The 10,183-nt window shown below is 45.1% G+C and overlaps 2 protein-coding genes across 2 annotated transcripts; one reads left to right on the plus strand and one right to left on the minus strand.

Moving 5' to 3' along the window:
• The first annotated feature begins 6,866 nt into the window (after nucleotides 1–6,866).
• Nucleotides 6,867–7,825, plus strand: LOC123185577 (non-specific lipid-transfer protein C6). The gene is made up of 2 exons (XM_044597438.1): nucleotides 6,867–7,325; nucleotides 7,439–7,825. Exons 1-2 carry the CDS (start codon nucleotides 6,968–6,970, stop codon nucleotides 7,669–7,671), a joined length of 591 nt encoding a protein of 196 aa, XP_044453373.1. The 5' UTR covers nucleotides 6,867–6,967; the 3' UTR covers nucleotides 7,672–7,825.
• Nucleotides 7,826–7,959: 134 nt separating this feature from the next.
• Nucleotides 7,960–9,596, minus strand: LOC123185578 (uncharacterized). Its single transcript, XM_044597439.1, has 5 exons — nucleotides 9,157–9,596; nucleotides 8,901–8,994; nucleotides 8,770–8,807; nucleotides 8,533–8,668; nucleotides 7,960–8,461 (listed from the first exon to the last, which is right to left on the minus strand). Exons 1-5 carry the CDS (start codon nucleotides 9,583–9,585, stop codon nucleotides 8,049–8,051), a joined length of 1,110 nt encoding a protein of 369 aa, XP_044453374.1. The 5' UTR covers nucleotides 9,586–9,596; the 3' UTR covers nucleotides 7,960–8,048.
• Between the last annotated feature and the right edge of the window lie 587 nt (nucleotides 9,597–10,183).

Below are 10,183 nucleotides of genomic sequence, written 5' to 3' on the forward strand. Positions count from 1 at the left end.
GTAAACTATGGAGGGGGGCACCGCACATGACTAAGAAACAACTGTTTTACCTTTGGGGTGCCCCCCTGCCCATGTATATAAAGGAGGGGGAGGAGGAGGCCGGCCCAAGGGGGGCGTCAAAGGGGGGAGTCCTACTTGGACTGGGAGTCTAAGTAGGATTCGCCCCCCCCCCCTTCCATCCAACGGAGAGGGGAAAAGGGAAAGGGGGGAAGGGGAGAAGGAAAGGGGGGCTGCGCCCCCACCCCTTGTCCAATTCGGTTTGGGCTTGGGGTGCCACCTCCTGTGGCAGCCTCCCTCTCTCCACTATGGCCCAATAGGCCCATTAACTTTCCCGGGGGGGGTCCGGTAGCCTCCCAGTACTCCAAAAAATCCTCGAACCTTATCAGAACCATTCTGGTGTCTGTATATAACCTTCCAATATATCAATCGTTACCTCTCGACCATTTCGAGACTCCTTGTCATGTCTGTGATCTCATCCGGGACTCTGAACAAACTCCAGTCACCAAAACACATAACTCATAATACAAATCGTCATTGAACGTTAAGCGTGTGGACCCTATGGGTTCGAGAACTATGTAGACATGACCAAGACACATCTCCGGTTAATAACCAATAGCAGAACATGGATGCTCATATTGGCTCCTACATATTCTACGAAGATCTTTATCGATCAAATCGCATAACAACATACGTTATTCCGTTTGTCATCGGTATGTTACTTGCCCGAGATTCGATCATTCGTATCTTCATACCTAGTTCAATCTCGTTACCGGCAAGTCTCTTTACTCGTTCCGTAATGCATCATCCCGCAACTAACTCATTAGTCACATTGCTTGCAAGGCTTATAGTGATGTGCATTACCGAGAGGCCCTGGAGATACCTCTCCAATACACGGAGTGACAAATCCTAATCTTGATCTATGCCAACTCAACAAACGCCTTCAGAGACACCCATAGAGCATCTTTATGATCACCCAGTTACGTTGTGATGTTTGATAGCACACAAGGTGTTCCTCCGGTATTCGGGAGTTTCATAATCTCATAGTCAGAGGAATATGTATAAGTCATGAAGAAAGCAATAGCAATAAAACTAAACAATCATTATGCTAAGCTAACGGATGGGTCTTGTCCATCACATCATACTCTAATGATGTGATCCCATTCATCAAATGACAACACATGTCCATGGTCAGGAAACTTAACCATCTTTGACTAACGAGCTAGTCAAGTAGAGGCATACAAGGGACACTTTGTTTGTCTATGTATTCACACATGTACTAAGTTTCTGGTTAATACAATTCTAGCATGAATAATAAACATTTATCATGATATAAGGAAATATAAATAACAACTTTATTATTGCCTCTAGGGCATATTTCCTTCAAGTACTTGGCCCTGGTGGTTGTACCGGTCCTATTAACGCTCCAGCTACTAGTCAGGGGTGACTCCGTACTGTTTTGGAGTGGTAGTAGGACTGTGGAAGCCCGATAGTTCCCGGATGGTTTCAGCCGACCTGGTACTATCGGTGCAACCCCCGATTGTACCGCCTGGCACTCTGCTTCAAGGGAACCTGCAAAAGGCGATTGTACCAGTCCTTGGACCGGTTGTACCGCTCCCGTGTTATTCTACAACATAACGGGCAGATTCGTGGGTCCTATAAAAGGGGGTCTTCTTCCCCAATGGACCCCATCCTTAGAGCTCGTGTTCTTCCCCCATTGTTGACCTTCTTTGAGCTTACTATCTCTCAATCCCTCCAATGATTCTTGCTAGTTCTTGAGGGAAAAGAGAGAGGAGATCTAGATGTATGTTTCCACCAATCACTTTCTCCTCTACGTGAGGGGAACCCCTTGGATCTAGATCTTGGGGTTCTTTGTGTTCTCCTTCTTGTTCTTCCTATCATATCCCCCACAACTTTCGTTGCTTTTGTGGGATTTGAGAGTGAGGGACTTGGGTACTCCGTGTGCCCTTGCCATTGCATTAGCTGCATCAGTTTGAGTTCTCCATGGTGATACGTGGAAGTGAAAAGTTGAGAAGTTTATTACTCCTGGGTGCTTGGTATCCTAGAGCTTGTTCCTCTTGGGTGCTTGGGCGCCCTAGACGGTTTGTGGTGTCTCGGAGCTCAATCATTGTGATGTAAATATTCGGGCTTGCGTCGGGGTCTACAATTAGGTTGTGGAGAATGCCCTGAGCAATTTGTACAGGTTCCGGTGACCGCCCTCAAGGGTTGCCAAAGTGTACAGGTTCAGTCACCGGCCCCAAGGGTTGCCAAAGTGTATGGGTTTGGTGACCGTCCCCAAGGGTTGCCATTTTAAGGGTTCGATGATCTCCCTCAAGGGTCCCTTAGTGGAATCACGACATCTTGCATTGTGCAAGGGCGTGAGGAGATTACGGTGGCCCTAGTGGCATTTTGGGGAGCATTGTGCCCCCACACCGTTCCAAACGGGGATTAGATTCCGCAAGGGTGTGAACTTTGGGACACATCGTCGTGTCCGCGTGCCTCGATTATCTCTTACCCGAGCCCTTTACTTATGCACTTTACTTTGTGATAGCTATAGTGTTTCATGTTATATATCTTGCTATCACTTAGTTGTTTATCTTTCTTAGCATAAGTTGTTGGTGCACATAGGTGAGCCTAGTTTTTTTAGGTTTTGTGCTTGACAAATTAAACACTAGTTTTATTTCACATTTGTTCAAGCCTCAATCATAATTATTTTAAAGCGCCTATTCACCCCCCCCCCTCTAGGGGATATCCACGATCTTTCACATGGGAAGGGGCATTGGTAAAAGTGGGAGAGTGAAAGAGTCAGATCTTAGACCTAGCCACGCATCTTGGATGTGCAAGGTTACAGACCAGGCAAAAGGGCTAAGTTAATCGTTCATGGGTAAAGTAGCGCAACTCTGTAGAGTGAAATTAATTGTGGCTTGTCACTCCCTTATCTGGGAAAGATCCGTGAACGCGGTGGGAAAGAAGTCTATCGGAGATTCTAGCAACCCATGAAGTCTGATAACTAAATGTTTTAAGTAAAACTTGATGCTATAGATATATTTCCAAAATCATTGCTGAGCCTTTACCATCCCCCCTTCAGACTGTGAATGTTTGGAGGAGATGCCGAATGATCCAAATGTGGCTGGAGACTACTTCTATGAGGAGCCAGACCTTTCCAGAGGAGTCAAAGGAGTTGACTACGTCATCGACGGAGCCGACAACAGAGGAGAAGGGTGAGAACAACAACAGGAGGAGTAGTGTAGAATAGTAGTAGCAGCAGCCAGCTTTATCATGTGCGGCATGATCTAAACTTAATGAGTGATCGCATGATCAATAGTGGCACCCCTAATTTTGGAACCTGTAGTCTGAATCGTTTCAATGTTTGGATCTTTGTTTGAATAAAGGTTGTCATATAATGATGGTTTGCACCCGCTATGTTTCTGTTGTTCACTTTAAGGGATTTAAGGTTCATGAGAATGTGTCTTATGGGTGTTATATCAACAATAGGCATATTACATAATGCAGCGGTATGCTGAGTCACCGCATTGTTCGTGGGATCCGATCGGCTACGTGGCAGATCGACGAGGACAACTCCGAATGCGCTGCCCCAACTCTACTTTCGTTGCACGGAACTACACATCTAGTGGTACTGATCTCTATGATCCATCTTCCTTAGCATGTTCCTGGTTGATCTGCTCACAGGGAAATTTTTATGTTGCAGCCGATGCACCTATTGTAGGTCAACAAGTGGGCTGATAGAGTATATCTCCATTACCGGAGGAGCAAAGCCCAGTCTTGACTTACCGAACACCACATTACACGTTTCTAGTATACCTAAAAGCTATCTTTATGACAACCGAGTTATAGAGTGATGTTTGGCAACCCAAATTAATCATCCGACACCCGAGTATATGGTATACGCATGGGCTAAGGACGCAAGTGAACGTTAACACTTTATACAAAAAATACCGACAACTTATTGATGACGTGATCTTGCGGTATTTCATAGGTTGGGCCTATGCAACACCATCATTACCCTAGCAATGTGTTATCATTATTGTTGGCATCCTTGTTACAATAACAATGCCCATGGTTAGAAAAACAGAACCATCAACAATACATGAGCTAGTCTAGAGGCCTGACCAAGGATGTTTACATTTCCACACATGCAAATAGGTTTTCCTCTGGATCTCACACTCAAGAACTATTTCAATTGTAGCACAGAAATATAAGCTTAATTATGAACATGAAAATAGAATAGTAACAACTTACTATTGTCTCTATGGCATATCTCTAACATCAAGCATTCAGCAAGCTATCAAATACTCCACAAGGTCCTTGTCAAGCAATGACCAAACACATTTTGCCATATTGCACTCAATTAGCGCATCTCGCCAATTACCTTTTGCTCTATTACAAATAGGGCAAATGTTTGTATCCGACATATTTCCGTGAGACCAAACGCCTCCACTCGGAATAGAATGTCAAACAAGTCTCCAAGGAAAGTTTTTTTTTCTTCCGTGCGACATTGATTTTCACAAGACTCGCCATTCCTTGTGGGTGGCACTAGTGTCAGATTGTGTAGTTCTATCTTCTACCAATCTTCTCTTCTGCTCTTTGTATCAACTAGTAACTAGTATACAACCACACTAAAACACACCACTCTGCTCGTAGTGCCAAGCCCATTAACCGAATTTCGCATGCTCAAAGGAATATTGTGAACAACATGCTCAAAGGAATAACATTTTTCAAATACATGATTAACATTGTTTTAGGCATATGTTTTGATGTCTATTTTTCATACAATTTGTACATTTTTCGTATAAATAAGAAATATTTTTCTTATACACGCATAACATTTTTTAAGTACATGATTGACATTCTTTCAAACATATGTTTCGATGGCAACATTTTTTTCATACACATTGTACATTTTTCTTATACACCACAAACATTTTTATATACACATTGAATATTATTCAAATACATTATTAATTTTTTTTAAAAATTGATCTCTAATTTTTTTTCATACACCATGTATATTTTTTTGCATACATCAGAAACAGTTTTTATACATGTTTAACATTTTTTATATATGTTCTGATGTCTAGTTTTTTTTCATACATGTTGTACATTTTTGGTATAAATTAGAAACATTTTTCTATACACGCTTAACATTTTTCAAGTGCAAGATAAACATTTATTTAAATTTCAACATATAATGATTTTTATATAATTTATATATATATATATATATGTTCAGAATATTTATAAATATAAAGGAAAGCAAATGACGAAAAAAATGAAGGAAAACGAGCACATAAGGCGTGTGGACCTCCAGCACGCTGGGCCGGCCGATTTGCTTCAGGCGAGACCTTGTTCGATCTTGCTATAAGCTACACATAGTCACGCCCGATCAGATCGGGGGTGCTGATGTTTTTAGAAAGTGCTGAAAACACGTGTGTATCAACAAAGTATTCTATGAGTACACTAAAAATGTACATTGTGTACTGAAAAAGGTTGAAAATAACGATGAAAACCAACAAAGAAATGAAGAAAACCAATAAAAACCAAAAAAGAAACAAAAAAAGAATGGAAACAGTGAAAACCGAGAAAGAAACAAAAAAACAATGCCAAAAAGGAAATAAAAGCATAAAAAATGAAAAGCCCCGGTAAAACCAAGAAAGTAACAAAGGAGCCGAATAAATCATAGAAAAAAGAAAGAAAAGTCTTTGTGAAAACCAAGAAAGAAACAAAGAAAATCATAGAAGAAAAAAGGAAGAAAAGAAAACAAAAAGGGAAAGGAAAACCAAAGAAAACTGTGAAAACCATAGAAAATAGAAGAAAACCAATGCAAAACACTGGAAAACAATGAAAACCGAAGAAAATTGAAGAAATCCGAAAGAAAAACCCAAAGAAAACCATTACAAAAGAATAAAAAAAAGTGATAACCATGTTACAGTACCAATCCGGACAAGTACAGTAGCGAGAGGAGAAATGCTTCAGCCGAGGGGAGCGTACATCTCGCGGTAAGCGAGATATAACTCCCGTGGATCTGATCATCTGATCCTCTTTGAAGAGCTCTTGCCAGCCCAGCAAGCTAAAAATTGGCCTAATTTGTAAAATCTCCTTAAAATGGAATCGGAGGCCCATGACACTCCCAGAAGGGAAAATGAGAAAATGTCACTTCCTTTATTTCATGCCCATGAAAACCCAAAGCCCATTTTCTTTTTGTAGCTAACGTATTAAAGTCCACCGGCTCACACTCTCGAAGGTGCTCATAGGGGGAGGGTGTGCGTGTGTGCGTTTATAGGGTTGCGTGTATGCACGTATGTATGAGCGCTTCGTCTGTACTGTGTAAAAAAAACCCGTATTAAAGTCCAAATTCGGATACTTTTGATTTGCTGCTAATTATTCCGTACTTCAAAATTTCAACCAAATTTAGCTTCAGTCTATCGGTATTTACTGATGCCAAAATTGTGATGAGGATATGGTTCCTTTGCTCCTTGGTTGCACATAGTAGAAAATAAATGGAATTGCAGTGTTCCATCTAAAAGGAAACTTCCTGCAGGCCATCTAGCCACCTTATTTTAGCAACACCAAAATCTGGCTTTAATTTCTCATGTGCTTATTGTGGTTAGGACTTAGGACATTCTGGTCAGCAGTCTCAAGTGGCCGGTAAGAGTCAATCCCACTTCACATGAAACCCCTACCTACAACAAGGCAGTACAAGCACCATTGCCATGCGATCCCAGACCCCCAACGCAATCCCAACGCTCCGACTCACACAAAACTCCCCATCCCCACGCGGCTCTTCACGCATACTGTCTAGTGTCTAGCAACGTTCAACTTCACGGAGATCACGTCCGGAAGCACGCCATTGCCATGCATCCCCGTTCCTCAGACTCTATAAATCCACACCTCCACCGTGGCCAATCACTCGATCAGATTCTTCACAGGCAGACTTGCAGAGAGCAATACGATGGCAGCAATGGCGGCTTCGGCTACTGCATTCTGCGTCGCGCTGCTGCTGGTTTCCCTCCAGGGCGCCCACCCGGCGCCTGAACCACAGACCACGGGCCCGTCGTCGTCCAGCTGCACCACCGAGCTCCTACGCCTCCTCCCCTGCCTCTCCTTCCTCGACGGCGGCGCCGCCGCGCCGCCCGACACCTGCTGCGCCAACCTGGGGAGCATGGTGCACGACGAGCCGCTGTGCCTCTGCCAGGCGCTCAGCCAGTCCGGCTCCGGCAGGTCCCCTGTCGCCGTCAACATGTCCCGCGCCGTGCTGCTGCCTTCCCTCTGCCGGCTCGATCTCCCCGCCGCCGCCGGCGCCTGCCAAGGTATAACTTAGAGCTGGAATTCTCCATTCGATCTCTTTGTGCAAAATGGTTTTCTTCAGCCAGGGACTCGCTACATACTGAAATGTCTCTTTGAATCAATAACTGTCTTGAAGGGCTCCTTCCAGCGGGACAAGAACCGTCACCGCCGGTGAGCGTGCCAAGCACGAGTGTGAACTCCACTGCTCCATCGATGCCGACGCCGATGACACCGATGACACCACTGACTACAGCCGCACCGAGGACGACCAGCCAGAATCCGGGATACAGCAGCGGGTCCAAGCTCATAGCTGATGCCATTTCTGCCGCACTTGGTTTCATGGCGCTGGCGACAGTTCTAGCGTTCTGAAATGATCATCTAGACTTTCTGCAAATTAGAGTTTTCCTAGAGAATTTAGTTATTGCCTGATGTTTTTCTTAGCGCCTGTAACAGCAAGAGGATTTAGTTGTTGAAGGAGTGATTTGTTCATCCGGATGTTCTCCTGAATAAATAATTTTCACTTAAATTCTTTTTCGATGTCTTCTCCGTTCCATTTGTGCACTGGGTTCTCGTTTCAGCCAAGCACTATCTTGATAAATAATCCAGGGCTTGTTTCAAAAAAAAATATCTAGGGAGTAATTGTAGAGTACCACAATGTGCAAAATTCTTTCAAATTTATAAGTCAGTTAGAACATAATCCATATGATAGGGAACAAAAGCTACAGGAAAACAGCGCAATATAACAGCTAATCTTTTTTCTCTTCTAAGCACAAGAGGTAGGCAACAATACCAAGAACTGGGATAAACCTTGCTACATTCACAAACGCTGTAGCTTCTGGTTTTACGTTCTGAAGATTGTCTCCAATCAGCCATGGCTGGAACATCGAGTATAGAAATATGTCCCACAGAAATGCATAAGCAAATCGCTCGGTCAAGAAATAATCCTGCGCATATTGCCACCGGTCCAAGACGCCTCCAAAATCAGCATCTGCACGGCCAAAGAAAGCCCAAGCAACGGATAGAATGCAGACCAGGCCACCAGTTATGCCTACACCTGATGCACCTCTCACTATGACTGAACTCAGTTTTGTTGTCTGCGGTGGAGGCTGGTTCTTGTCGACCTCGTTGAGCCGGATTGCCATGTAAGGAATCAAGAAAGCTACAAACAAAAATAGGTATAAGATAACCTGAACTGTTCAGCTGGTTCATTTTGGGTCAAGGAGATCATACTATTTGTAAGGAACATCTGACAGCCCCACAAGATGTCGAGCGATCCCTTGTACCGGTCCCTCCTAGCATCCGTGAAGAGGAGCGGCGCAAATAGCAGCGTCCAGGCAATTACAAAATTGAACAATCCTTCGTCCACCTAAGCAACCACGGAGCAATTAACACAGACACACTGTACCCATAACCATAGGCCACCACAACGATGGTAATGTCACGAGAAAATATGTGTTAGTTTCTTACTGGGTGCATCACAGGGGATTCGAGCAGGTGCACTCCAGCTACACTGCCAAGCAAACTCACCAAGAATCATGGCCGTAATGATGTGACTTTTAAATTGATGTACTCCTGAAAATTCTAGAATTTGGGCGTACCGGAGCTGATCAAGGGCAGGATGAAGAAGAAGTTGAGCGACAGGCCGACGAGGTCAGTGATCGTGGCTTGCGAGATAGCCCACAACGGGTCACCCTGCAACACGATGCTAATTAATCGATGATTGGTGCACTTCCTTTTCATCTTTTGAATGGAATGATTGGTAACCACAGAGCACTGACGATAACATTTTGGGTCAAGGAGCATCAGAGCTAGCGGCATGCAAAGGAAGGAAACATTTGTGTTTTCCGTACGGACCGGAGCGTACGGGAGGAGGAAGAGCCAGAGTATGTAGGCGGCCTCGGCGCCCCATAGCGCCGCCTGAAGCAGCACGCGCGTGCCCTCCCCGTCACTCGAAGATGCCTCGCCTCCGGCGCCGCCGCGCTTGGCCGCGCACGGCGGTGGTGCCCGGGCCCCTGCTCGCCGCAGCGAGGGGGCGATGCACGGGGGCGACGAGCAGGGCGAGACCATCGGCCGCGCCGCCACGCGATAGGGGAGAGCACGAGGGGCGAGGAGCGTCGCGCGGTAGGAGGAGACGGCACTGCAGAGGAGTGGAGAGAGAGGTGGCGCCGCCATGGCCGCGGGCCGGTCGGCGCAGTGCGGGATCGGGCGCGGCGGGGATAAGCGCTTTTGGAGGGGCGCGTCGCGGTGGCGCACGATTGTCTGAGTTCGTGTATACGTGGCCATTCTGGGCACGCCACACTTCAACAGCATTATACAAAATTCGATTGGTCATAGTATGATTTTGTAGATGATTTGAGGGAAAAGACATTTATGGTTGCAATAACCTCAACAGTCAATTTCCGCACGAGTCGAAACAAATGTTCTGCGATTGCGCTTGTTCTCTTTTTTCTTCTTCGAAAAAACCTCTGAGATCTATTGGCAACACCAGCAGTACAAACAATCCCAACAAAGAAGAAAATTACAATGAAGTTCAAAAGGGTTCAACTGCCACTATCTTCCAGAACTTGCCGGTGGCGTGCCACTGCTCTACTGCCGCTACTCCACTGCTTGTTCTCGATCTGGATACATAAAGGAGGTGTTTGGATTAGAAAGTGGTAATGTAAATAATAAGGAAATTAGATCACGCTGGTAACGGAAACATATTGGAAAAATCTCTGTTCTGTTTGGTTGATGCCTATAAAGAAATCAAAATTGCGGTGTCTGCTTCGAGGTCATCGCGACTAGTGGCTGCAATGGAAGAAGAGCATACAAGGGACGGGTGAGGGAGTCCTGGACTAAGGGGTCCTCGGGCGTCCGGCCTGTTGGACATGGGCCGGACTGA

Source organism: Triticum aestivum, chromosome 2A (genome assembly GCF_018294505.1).
Source record: "Triticum aestivum cultivar Chinese Spring chromosome 2A, IWGSC CS RefSeq v2.1, whole genome shotgun sequence".
Lineage (NCBI taxonomy): Eukaryota > Viridiplantae > Streptophyta > Magnoliopsida > Poales > Poaceae > Triticum > Triticum aestivum.